This window comes from Carcharodon carcharias, chromosome 11 (genome assembly GCF_017639515.1).
Source record: "Carcharodon carcharias isolate sCarCar2 chromosome 11, sCarCar2.pri, whole genome shotgun sequence".
Classification (NCBI taxonomy): domain Eukaryota; kingdom Metazoa; phylum Chordata; class Chondrichthyes; order Lamniformes; family Lamnidae; genus Carcharodon; species Carcharodon carcharias.
Window position 1 is genome coordinate 6,388,556 of NC_054477.1, and position 12,788 is coordinate 6,401,343.

Here is a 12,788-nt window from a genome sequence, read left to right on the forward strand (position 1 = left end):
GCAATGGATATCTTTACAAACAGTTAAGAGCACCAATATTCTAAAGTGTACATTTCCTCCAACTCTCATCTAAGTGAAGCAGCCAAGTACAGTCACCTATGTTCTAACTTCAAGTGCCTAAATTTTTCACAGGGCAACACTTTCACACAAACACAACTCCTCCTATTCAATTCCAGAAAAATAAGATTGAATTGGTACTTATAGTGTGTTTAAAGAGGTCTGTTAAATACTGAAGAACTCAAATCCTCTTCAAGTTCCATTAGAAAGGGAAGCAGGTTCCACTATATGTTAAAACACATCGACACTGCAACATCTGTGCTAGGCTTCACTCCAGAAAGAGTACCCTTAAACTATTCATCCCTTTTACTCTGGTCTTTTGTACAATCCCTTCACCGCACTGTTGGCTAGCTTTCAGCTGCCTGGGCCCCAAGTTCTGGCATTCCTATTACTGCTTCTCCTGCAAACCCCTTTATCGATCCCACCTCTGGCACAACATCTGCTTACTTCTGATTATTCTATCAACCCCTTGGAATGCTCTTCCACATTATAACGAACCAAATGTTGGGTGTGGGGGGCGGCAGCAAGTACTAACACAGAAACTGGCCATTCGGCCTGTGCTGGTGTTCACACTCCACATGAGCCTCCTCCCACGCCCTCTTCAAGTCCCCCTATCACCGCATCCTTCTATTCCTTGCTCCGTGCTTATCCAGCTTCCCCTTATACAATTCACATCAACCACTCCCTGTGGCAGCGAGTTCCACATTCTCACCCACTCTCTGGGTAAAGAGGTTTCTCCTGAATTCCCGATTGGATTTATTAGTGACTCTCTCATATTTACAGCCATTAAGAGTCGCTTGGTAGTACAGAATGTGAATATCACTGAAAAGAGAGACACGTTGTTGGAGCTTTTTGCCTTGCACTCAGGGCAAACACAAGAAAGCCAAATTTCAAACGATCACAACAATTTATACAACAAGAGGAAAGGGAGCTGAAGAGAGCTCCTGCAGCAGAATTTGCGGTGTTTGTTTGAAACTTGGGTTTGTCCTAAGGGCTCCTGTGATATAAATTGTTTGAAATTGACATTCTTGCGTTTGCCTTGAGTGCGAGGTGAAAAGCTTTGACAACATGTCTCCCTTTTCAATGATATTGATGGCCACGAGCTCTGGGCTCATCCACAAGTGAAAAGATATTCTCTGCCTCTCCCCTACTGAAGCCTTTCACAATTCTCAAGCCTGAGCCCTCTACCCCAGGTCATCCAACACCCCCCCCCCCCACCCAAAGCCCTATACCCCAGGTCATACCCACTCCCCCCACCCAAAGCCCTATACCCCCCTATAACCCCCCCACCCAAAGCCCTATACCCCAGGTCATGCCCTCTCCCCCTCACCCAAAGCCCTATAACCCCCCAAAGCCCTATACCCCAGGTCATACCCCCCCTCCACCCAACGCCCTATACCCCAGGTCATACCCTCCCCCTCCCCCAAAGCCCTATACCCCAGGTCATACCCCCCCTCCACCCAAAGAACTATACCCCAGGTCATACCCCCCCTCCACCCAAAGCCCGATACCCCAGGTCATGCCCTCCCCCCCCCAACCCAAAGCCCTATACCCCAGGTCATACCTCCCCCCCCCCACCCACCCACCCAAAGCCCTATACCCCAGGTCATACCTCCCTCCACCCCCCCCCCCCCCCACCCAAAGCCCTATACCCCAGGTCATACCCCCCCCCTACCCAAAGCCCTATACCCCAGGTCATACCTCCCCCCCCCCACCCACCCAAAGCCCTATACCCCAGGTCATACCTCCCTCCCCCCACCCCCCCCCCCACCCAAAGCCCTATACCCCAGGTCATACCCCCCCCCTACCCAAAGCCCCATACCCCAGGTCATACCCCCCCTACCCAAAGCCCCATACCCCAGGTCGTACCCCCCCCCTACCCAAAGCCCTATACCCCAGGTCATACCTCCCCCCTACCCAAAGCCCTATACCCCAGGTCATACCTCCCCCCCCCACCCACCCAAAGCCCTATACCCCAGGTCATACCTCCCTCCCCCCACCCCCCCCCCCACCCAAAGCCCCATACCCCAGGTCATACCCCCCCCTACCCAAAGCCCCATACCCCAGGTCATACCCCCCCCTACCCAAAGCCCCATACCCCAGGTCATACCCCCCCTACCCAAAGCCCCATACCCCAGGTCTTACCCCCCCCCTACCCAAAGCCCTATACCCCAGGTCATACCCCCCCCCCCTACCCAAAGCCCTATACCCCAGGTCATACCCCCACCCAAAGCCCTATACCCCAGGTCATACCCCCACCCAAAGCCCTATACCCCAGGTCATACCCCCCCTACCCAAAGCCCCATACCCCAGGTCATACCCCCCCTACCCAAAGCCCCATACCCCAGGTCATACCCCCCCCTACCCAAAGCCCTATACCCCAGGTCATACCCCCACCCAAAGCCCTATACCCCAGGTCATACCCCCCCTACCCAAAGCCCCATACCCCAGGTCATACCCCCCCCACACCCAAAGCCCTATACCCCAGGTCACCCCTCCCTCAGCCTTCACTCTTGTAGAGAAACCAGTCCCAGCCTGTTCAACACCTCCTGATAATGAGAACCTGGTATCACCCCTGGTCAATCATTATTCATCTTTTCTTTTCTTTCCTCCTTATAGGATGGAGCACAGGTCCTGCATCCACTACTGTAATGGGGCAGGGATAGGATAGGATAGGATTAGGGGAATTCTCCCCCCTGCCGCCCCCTCCAGCAGCCCCGCGGTGACCGGGACCCTGAGGCCCGGGCCTGGCGCCTCAGGCCTCACTCACCGCCCGCTCCAGGCCGCTCCCACTGTCGTTAGCGCCCGCTGCGGTCGGCCGGCTCCGGGCTGTCGGCTCGCCGCCGCTTCCTCCTCACTCTCTCCCCGCTGCGCACTTCAGTATTTGGCCCCGCGGCTGCGCCCGGACCAAACTCGAGTAGGCCAGGCCCCGCCCACACACGCAAAGAAACACCCGCCGTGACGTCCGGCCGCAGTACCCGCGATCCGATTGGTCCGGCCACACGTCAGTCAAGACCACTGCCGCCGGTTGATTGGACCATTCGTACGTCCATCCGACTGGAAAGCGACCACGTGCTCTCACGTCAAACAGACTCGCGAAATTGATTGGTTAACAATCGCCCTATCGCCGGTGGCAGGCCGTGCCTTCGATTTCCATTGGTCGGTTAACATAACAAACCACAGGAAATCCCGCCCCATCCGCTGTCTCTCACGCACAGAACAATTCTATTGGTTGATTCGCATGTCGTTCACACCGCTTTCCCCCGCCCCACGGAAGGTGGGCGTTACAATGAAGGTCCCATAGCTGGTTGGTCCATTTCCATGTCAATCAACCCAAGATGGCGAATCGGCGAAACTGTAAACAAACTGAGGCCTCTCTCGCCTTTCTGTGGTAAAACCGTCAGGCGGTTGGACATCATTTCGGTTCAGCCTGCTCTCGGTGCGCACATCATCCGATAATAACTGGCAGCAAACGCCCAGCCAGATCAGCAATAAATATTGCTGCCGCTCCTCGGCCATTTTGAAAGCTCCCCACGTCAATCAGGCGTACCTTTCATTGTGATTGGTTGAGGGACAAGGTCCCTGCCTTCTTGCGGCTCCTGATTGGTCAATTCAAACAATCCCGCCTGTTACCGCTTTCGCGCGTCAATCACGATGACGTCACTCGTGGAAGCCCCGCCTCTTAAAAGGGCAATTCCGCCAATCCTCCTATGTTGGGACACAGTAGGAGGAGGCCATTCGGCCCTTCCAGCCCCTTCTGTGTTTCACTTAGATCACTGATGATCTCTGTTTTAACTCCGCCATGATTCTGAAGCCCATTTATTTTCTGGAGTGACCCACTATTGACAACATGTGAAAAACTAATCAAAAACAAAATGCTGGAAATACACAGCAGGTCCGGCAGCATCTGTGGAGAGAGAAACAGGGTTTAACGTTTCCAGTCCTTATGACCCTTCTTCAGGGCAAAAACTAACACTGTGTTTTCGGATTATGTTGCCAAAGGGCAGCATGTAGATGAGAAATAGGAGGGGGCCAAGGATAGATCCTTGGGAACACCAGAGGTAACGATGTGGAAGTGGGAAGAGAAGCCATTGCAAGTGATTCTCTGCCTACGATTAGGTAGATAAGATTAAGGGTTAGGGTGTTATTGGGTTTAGGCTTATGGCTGAAAAGTCTTGTTGGGAATGTCATTGTCACAAGATTTTTATTGTAGCCCTTAGCACAGGTGAAATACAGGTACAACTGGACCCATGTCCACCTGCCCCACTGATTTCCCATAACTCCATTCCCTACTTGTTCAAATGCTACTATGTTCACGAGGTGTCACGTGGGAAAAAGTCTTGACATTACTCATATGGTCAGTTGAACTTACCGAGTGTTCATAATGAGACAGCGAATCCTCGGTTCCCTTCCCTTTTGTGAGGAGGAATTCATTCGGTGGTCACTTGGTGTATGCGATGTCACAATACTTGTTTTGTTGCACGTCAGAATTTGATTGGTAGGAAGGTGATGTCACACATGTCTAATGGGCGATGTCATCAATATAGTTTGTGTACAGAATCTCCAGCTCCTATTGATGGCTCCAAAATAGATTCACCAGGCATACCATAATCATTGATCCACTCAGCGTGTGATCATTGTATCTCAGTGTCTACATCACTCACACTCCAAGGGATAATTGCAGTTTCTAATGTGTTATCACTGCACTCGCTTTTAGTGGGTTCAGCCCTATATGTTAAAATATAAACATGGCTTTCAAAAGGGAATTGGATAAGCCCCTGAAGGGAAAAAAATTCAGGTCTATGGAGAAAGGGGCTGGGAGTAGGGCTAGCTAAATCAGTCTTGCAGAGAGCTGGCATGAGCGTGATGGGCTGAGTGGCCCAGTTATGTACTGTAACCATTCCATAATTCTATGCTTTTAAGCAGCTCATCTTCATACTGGCCTCCCTTCCTGGCCCCAATACATTCACTTCCAGATTCCAGGTTGTCTTATGAGGAAAGGCTGGACAGGTTAGGCTTGTATCCACTGGAGTTTAGAAGAGTAAGAAGCGACTTAATTGAAACCTTTAAGATCCAGAGGGGTCTTGACAGGGTGGATGTGGAGAGGACGTTTCCTCTTGTGGGAGAATCTAGAACTAGGGATCACCGTTTAAACATAAAGGGTCGGTCATTTAAGACAGAGATGAGAAGAAATTTTTTTCTCTCAGAGGGTTGTAAATCTTTGGGATTCTTTTCCTCAAAAGGCGGTGGAAGCAGAGTCTTTGAATAGTTTTAAGGCAGAGCTGGATAGATTTTTGATTAACAAGGGGGAGAAAGGTCATCGGGGGGTCGGCAAGAATTTGGGATTAATGGTTACAATCAGATCAGCCGTGATCTTATTGAATGGCGGAGCAGACTCGAGGGGCCCAACACGTATGTTCGTATGTAAACTCGTCACATTGCAATTACAACCTCTCCACGGTGGAGACACTACATTTGTGTATCCAATGTGACAAGTTTACATGGAGAGTTTTTGTTGTAAGCCGGGGACATGCTAATTTATAGCGATAACATCAGAACAAAATGCACAACTTTAAAATTGGGACTGTTTTATGTCTGCAAGCCCAACTGTGCTCAGAATCCCCCATTACCTGAAGACAACTTCTCATTCTGACTCCTGTTATCATCACTGTAGAGACCGATAACTTGTTAAAAGAAAGGAGTTCCCATGACGCCAATGGAAAGAAAATTGATGGACAAGATTCCACTTTTTAAAATGTTTACTCCAACAAACCAACTAAAATCAGCATACCTCAAACATTAAATTAGCAGGCAAATGACACTTCAAATAAAAAGGTAACTTTCCCTTTAAGTAGTCGATACAACAAAGATACACCTCACGTAGTTACAAATACTCACATCGCTTCCCTCACACCACATGCGATCATAATCTTTCCAAGTCTGGTTGGTAGGATCTCTCACTTCCCACTCAATAGATTTGGCCCTTGTGTTGCTTTCACTGGTAACCATTTTTCTCCCAAAGTCCCTGGATAGGCTCAACACCCAAATGAAAAACTGCTGTGCAACCTCCTTAGCTAGTTTCATGATAGTCGTGATGGCACAGAATCCCCGGAGACTCCCTTCCATCCCTTTGAAAGGTCTAGATGATTATGGTTGGAATGAAACAGCAGCAACAGGAGCCTTGTCTAATCGACAATCCCTGCTCTCCCTGTCTTCAACTCTCAATTTTTTCCAACCGTACAACCCACAAACCACAATGGTCATCAAATTCCTGATGTGCAATGACACAGGGAATTCACACGTAAATGTATAAAGTTAAATAAGTAATGAACTAGTAATTTTACGCAGATAAGAAATATAATTAGCTATATATAAACATATAAATAAACAGATCTTGATTAGTAAATCCATACACTTTTTATAATTAAAATGTATACATATAAAAATATTAATCGGTTAAAACTTTATAGGAATAAAGAGGCTGAGAGCAGCAGCTTGGGTGGGTTCAAGAATTTAGCACCTTTTCATTCAGTGAGGTGCAGGACAAGTGGACATGGTCTAGAGGCTCTGCCCAAAGCAACGACCCTGCCCACGACGCCGACCCTGACACCGACCCTGCCCACAACATCGACCCTGACACCGACCCTGCCCACAGCACTGACCCTGACACTGGCCCTGCCCACAACACCGACCCTGACACTGACCCTGCCCACGGCACCGACCCTGACACCAACCCTGCCCACGGCACCGACCCTGACACCGACCCTGCCCACAACACCGACCCTGTCCACAACACCGAACCTGACACCGACCCTGCCCACGGCCCCAACCCTGACCCTGACACCGACCCTGACCCTGACACCGACCCTGCCCACAAAACCGACCCTGCCCACGACACCGACCCTGACACCGACCCTGCCCACGGCCCCAACCCTGACCCTGACACCAACCCTGACCCTGACACCGACCCTGCCCACAACACCGACCCTGCCCACGACACCGACCCTGACACCGACCCTGCCCACGGCCCCAACCCTGACCCTGACACCGACCCTGCCCACGACAACAACCCTGCCCACAACACCGACCCTGACACCAACCCTGCCCACAACACCGACCCTGTCCACAACACCGACCCTGACACCGACTCTGCCCACAACACCGACCCTGCCCACGACACCGACCCTGACACCGACCCTGCCCACGGCCCCAACCCTGACCCTGACACCGACCCTGACCCTGACACCGACCCTGCCCACAACACCGACCCTGCCCACGACACCGACCCTGACACCGACCCTGCCCACGGCCCCAACCCTGACCCTGACACCGACCCTGCCCACAACACCGACCCTGACACCAACCCTGCCCACAGCACTGACCCTGACACTGGCCCTGCCCACAACACCGACCCTGACACCGACCCTGCCCACAACACCGACCCTGACACCAACCCTGCCCACAACACCGACCCTGTCCACAACACCGACCCTGTCCACAACACCGACCCTGACACCGACTCTGCCCACAACACCGACCCTGACACCGACCCTGCCCACAACACCGACCCTGCCCACGACACCGACCCTGACACCGACCCTGCCCACGGCCCCAACCCTGACCCTGACACCGACCCTGACCCTGACACCGACCCTGCCCACAACACCGACCCTGCCCACGACACCGACCCTGACACCGACCCTGCCCACGGCCCCAACCCTGACCCTGACACCGACCCTGCCCACAACACCGACCCTGACACCAACCCTGCCCACAACACCAACCCTGCCCACAACACCGACCCTGTCCACAACACCGACCCTGTCCACAACACCGACCCTGACACCGACTCTGCCCACAACACCGACCCTGCCCACGGCCCCAACCCTGACCCTGACACCGACCCTGACCCTGACCCTGACACCGACCCTGACCCTGACCCTGACCCTGACACCGACCCTGCCCACGGCCCCAACCCTGACCCTGACACCGACCCTGACCCTGACCCTGACACCGACCCTGACCCTGACCCTGACACCGACCCTGCCCACGGCCCCAACCCTGACCCTGACACCGACCCTGACCCTGACACCGACCCTGCCCATGGCCCCAACCCTGACCCTGACACCGACCCTGACCCTGACACCGACCCTGCCCACAACACCAACCCTGCCCACAACACCGACCCTGTCCACAACACCGACCCTGTCCACAACACCGACCCTGTCCACAACACCGACCCTGACCCTGACCCTGACCCTGACACCGACCCTGCCCACGGCCCCAACCCTGACCCTGACACCGACCCTGACCCTGACCCTGACACCGACCCTGACCCTGACCCTGACCCTGACCCTGACACCGACCCTGACCCTGACCCTGACCCTGACACCGACCCTGCCCACGGCCCCAACCCTGACCCTGACACCGACCCTGACCCTGACACCGACCCTGCCCACGGCCCCAACCCTGACCCTGACACCGACCCTGACCCTGACACCGACCCTGCCCACGGCCCCAACCCTGACCCTGACACCGACCCTGACCCTGACACCGACCCTGCCCACGGCCCCAACCCTGACCCTGACACCGACCCTGACCCTGACACCGACCCTGCCCACGGCCCCAACCCTGACCCTGACACCGACCCTGACCCTGACCCTGACACCGACCCTGACCCTGACCCTGACACCGACCCTGCCCACGGCCCCAACCCTGACCCTGACACCGACCCTGACCCTGACACCGACCCTGCCCATGGCCCCAACCCTGACCCTGACACCGACCCTGACCCTGACACCGACCCTGCCCACAACACCAACCCTGCCCACAACACCGACCCTGTCCACAACACCGACCCTGTCCACAACACCGACCCTGTCCACAACACCGACCCTGACCCTGACCCTGACCCTGACACCGACCCTGCCCACGGCCCCAACCCTGACCCTGACACCGACCCTGACCCTGACCCTGACACCGACCCTGACCCTGACCCTGACCCTGACCCTGACACCGACCCTGACCCTGACCCTGACCCTGACACCGACCCTGCCCACGGCCCCAACCCTGACCCTGACACCGACCCTGACCCTGACACCGACCCTGCCCACGGCCCCAACCCTGACCCTGACACCGACCCTGACCCTGACCCTGACACAGGCCCCACCAATTACATGGACCTCGCCCACAGCAGAGCCTGCACTCTGCTCTCTGGCCCCGCCCCCTCGATCCCTCTCTGATCCCACCTTTTCCCACGGGGCCCCCTCCCCTCCTTCTCCAGCCCCGCCCTCTCTGGCCACGCCCCTCTCCAGCCCCGCCCTCTCCGGCCCCGCCCCTCTCCAGCCCCGCCCCCTCTGCAGCCCCGCCCCTCTGCAGCCCCGCTCCCTCATGCCCCGCCCCTCTCCAGCCCCGCCCCCTCTGCAGCCCCGCCCCTCTGCAGCCCCGCTCCCTCATGCCCCGCCCCCTCTCCAGCCCCGCCCCCTCTCTCTCTCTCTCTCTCTCTGGGGCTCCGCTGTATTCGGTGCCGGTGCCGGTGTCTCTGGCGCTCGGGTTTCCTTTAGTCGCGGTTTCTCCTTCCGAGTCCCCCTCCCCAAACACCCCCCCCCCCCCCCCCCCCCCCTCCCCGATCAAATCCCGAGTCCCGGGCGCGGCATTAACACGGGCCACAGGTTTCAGTGTTTGCTGCTAGGCCGGAGGGCCCAGTCAGACAGCCCGAGCCCGGGCCCGGGCCTGGGATAGACCCAGAGCCTGGGACTGAGCCTGGAGATCCGGGGGTCCTGGGGTTGGGTCTGTTCTGGGCTCTGGGGTCCAGGTGTCTGAGGTCTGGGGTCCAGGGGTCTTGGGGTCCAGGGGTCTGGGGTCCAGGGGTCTGAGGTCCAGGGGTCCGGGTGTCTGGGGTCTGGGGTCCAGGTGTCTGGGGTCCAGGTGTCTGGGGTCCAGGGGTCTGGGGTCCAGGGGTCTGAGGTCCAGGGGTCCAGGGGTCTGGGGTCCAGGTGTCTGGGGTCCAGGTGTCTGGGGTCCAGGGGTCTGGGGTCCAGGTGTCTGGGGTCCAGGGGTCTGGGGTCCAGGGGTCTGGGGTCCAGGTGTCTGGGGTCCAGGTGTCTGGGGTCCAGGGGTCTGGGGTCCAGGTGTCTGGGGTCCAGGGGTCTGGGGTCCAGGGGTCTGAGGTCCAGGGGTCTGGGGTCCAGGGGTCTGGGGTCCAGGGGTCTGGGGTCCAGGGGTCTGGGGTCCAGGTGTCTGGGGTCCGGGTGTCTGGGGTCTGGGGTCCAGGTGTCTGGGGTCCAGGTGTCTGGGGTCCAGGGGTCTGGGGTCCAGGGGTCTGAGGTCCAGGGGTCCAGGGGTCAGGGGTCCAGGTGTCTGGGGTCCAGGTGTCTGGGGTCCAGGTGTCTGAGGTCTGGGGTCTGGGTGTCTGGGGTCCAGGGTCCAGGTGTCTGGGGTCCAGGGTCCAGGTGTCTGAGGTCCAGGGCTCCAGGTGTCTGAGGTCTGGGGGTCGGGGTTCCAGGTGTCTGAGGTCTGGGGGTCTGGGGTCTGGGTGTCTGGGGTCCAGGGTCCAGGTGTCTGGGGTCCGGGTGTCTGGGGTCTGGGGTCCAGGGTCCAGGTGTCTGAGGTCCGGGGTCCAGGTGTCTGAGGTCTGGGGGTCGGGGTTCCAGGTGTCTGAGGTCTGGGGTCCGGGTGTCTGAAGTCTGGGGGTCTGGTGCTCTGGGGTCCAGGTGTCTGAGGTTTGGGGGTCGGGGGCCCAGGTGTCTGAGGTCTGGGGGTCTGCAGTCCAGGTGTCTGGGGACTGCTGGAGGGGGATCTTGCTGCTGGGTTTGTCTCTGTGCTCAGTTTATTATTTATTGTGGGTGTGATTCACCGTTGGACACTCCATGATGGGCGAGAGGTAAGAGCTGGGTTTGTGTTCCCTGTCCTGACGGTGAGCGGCTCTGAGCTACAAACAACAGGAGTGTGATGGAAAACTCCCCACTTGCCTGGAAAAGTGCAGCTCCCACAACACTCAAGAAGCTTGACACCATCCAGGACAAAGCAGCCCCGCTTGATTGGCACCACACCCACAAACATTCACTCCCTCCACCACCGCCGCACAGTAGCAACAGTGTGTACCATCTACAAGATGCACTGCAGGAATTCACCAAGGCTCCTTAGACAGCACCTTCCAAACCAACGACCACTACCATCTAGAAGGACAAGGGCAGCAGACACATGGGGAACACCACCACCTGGAAGTTCCCCTCCAACTCACTCACCATCCTGACTTGGAAATACATCGCCGTTCCTTCACTGTCGCTGGGTCTAAATCCTGGAACTCCCTCCCTAACAGCACTGTGGGTGTACCTACACCACATGGACTGCAGTGGTTCAAGAAGGCAACTAGGGATGAGCAATAAAAGCTGGCCTTGTCAAAGGAGACTCGGTGAGTTGCTGCAGTGCATCTTGTGGATGGTACACACTGCTGCTACTCTGCGTCAGTGGTGGAGGGAGTGAGTGTTTAAGTTGGTGGAGGGATGCCAATCAAGTGGGCTGCTTTGTCCTGGATGGTGTCAAGCTTCTGGGTTGTTTTTGGGGGTGCACCCATCCAGGAAAGTGGAGAGTATTCCACCATACTCTTACTTGTGCCTTGTAGGTGTTGGACAGGCTCTGGGGATTCAGGAGGTGAGTTACTTGCAAAATTCCCAGCCTTTGACCTGCTCTTGTAGCCAGTGTTTATATGGCTGGTCCAGTTCAGTTTCTGATCGCAATGGTAACCCCCAGGATGCCTATCAATATGAAGGGAATGTTTTGGTACTGGAGGTTGAGTTGGGGAATAAGGACAGAGGGCCTAATATTTTAATTACTGATTTTTGAAATCATTTTACTTAAGAAAAAAGCAATCCCAACATCAGTGTAGGGCACGCTGTTTTTTTCTACAGGAGGCATGTTGATGCAGTCAGTCTGCTGACAGTTAAAGTTCCTGAACACATCTCATTCTCTTGTGAACCTGGTTTATACTCTCCTCTTCAATCTCCTTTCCTTGGATTTTATTCCACAACTCCATCCCTGGGACGCTAGACTTTATAAATAGAGGCATCGAGTACAAAAACAAGGACGTTATGATGAACCTTTGTAAACTACTGGTTCAGCCTCAGCTGGAGTATTGTGTCCAGTTCTGGGCACCAAACCTTAGGAAGGATGTGAAGGCATTGGAGAGAGAGTGCAGAAAAGATTCACAAGAATGGTTCCAGGGATGAGGAGCTTCTGTTGCATAGATGAATTGGAGAAGTTGGGACTGTTTTTCTTGGAGAAGAGGAAATTTGATAGAGGTGCTCAAAATCATGAGGGGCCTGGACAGAGTAGAGAGGGAGAAACTGTTCCCGCTGGTGAAAGGATCAAGAACAAGAGAGCTTAGATTTAAGGTAATTGGTAAAAGAGGCAATGACTACATGAAGAATAATTTTTTTCCCTCAGCGAGTGGTTAGGGTTTGGAATGCTCTGCCTGAGAGACTGGTGGAGGCGGGGTCAATCAAGGCTTTCAAAGGGGAATTAGGTAATTACCTGAAGAGAAAATATTTGCAGGATCAAAAAAGTGGGGGAGTGGGGCTACATGAGTTGCTTTTGTAGGCACAATGGGCTGAATGGCCACCTGTGCTGTAATCATTTTGTGGTCCTATGAATTTCCTCACCTTTTATTCCTAACTTTGAGATGAGGCTGAACAGATTAGCAATAATTTAAACCGTGTCCTACACTGCGCTTG

At 55.3% G+C, this 12,788-nt stretch overlaps 2 protein-coding genes across 5 annotated transcripts in view; one reads left to right on the top strand and one right to left on the bottom strand.

Annotated features, from left to right (window-relative positions):
* The window catches only part of nup98 (nucleoporin 98 and 96 precursor), a 78,743-nt gene extending 75,236 nt beyond the window's left edge, over positions 1-3,507 (bottom strand). For 2 of the 3 annotated variants that reach the window (XM_041198827.1, XM_041198825.1), the window contains exon 1: positions 2,828-3,003. The gene's annotated coding sequence lies outside the window, so the exon portion shown is untranslated. Of the gene's footprint in view, positions 1-2,827; positions 3,004-3,035 lie in introns of those variants that run through there. The other variant, XM_041198826.1, reaches the window with a different exon arrangement.
* Positions 3,508-10,808: 7,301 nt separating this feature from the next.
* Positions 10,809-12,788, top strand: part of pgap2 (post-GPI attachment to proteins 2) — a 37,141-nt gene continuing 35,161 nt past the window's right edge. For both annotated transcript variants that reach the window (XM_041199496.1, XM_041199498.1), the window contains exon 1: positions 10,809-10,939. In XM_041199496.1, the coding sequence (XP_041055430.1) occupies positions 10,926-10,939 (14 nt within the window). In that variant the 5' untranslated portion in view covers positions 10,809-10,925. The remainder of the gene's footprint in view (positions 10,940-12,788) is intronic.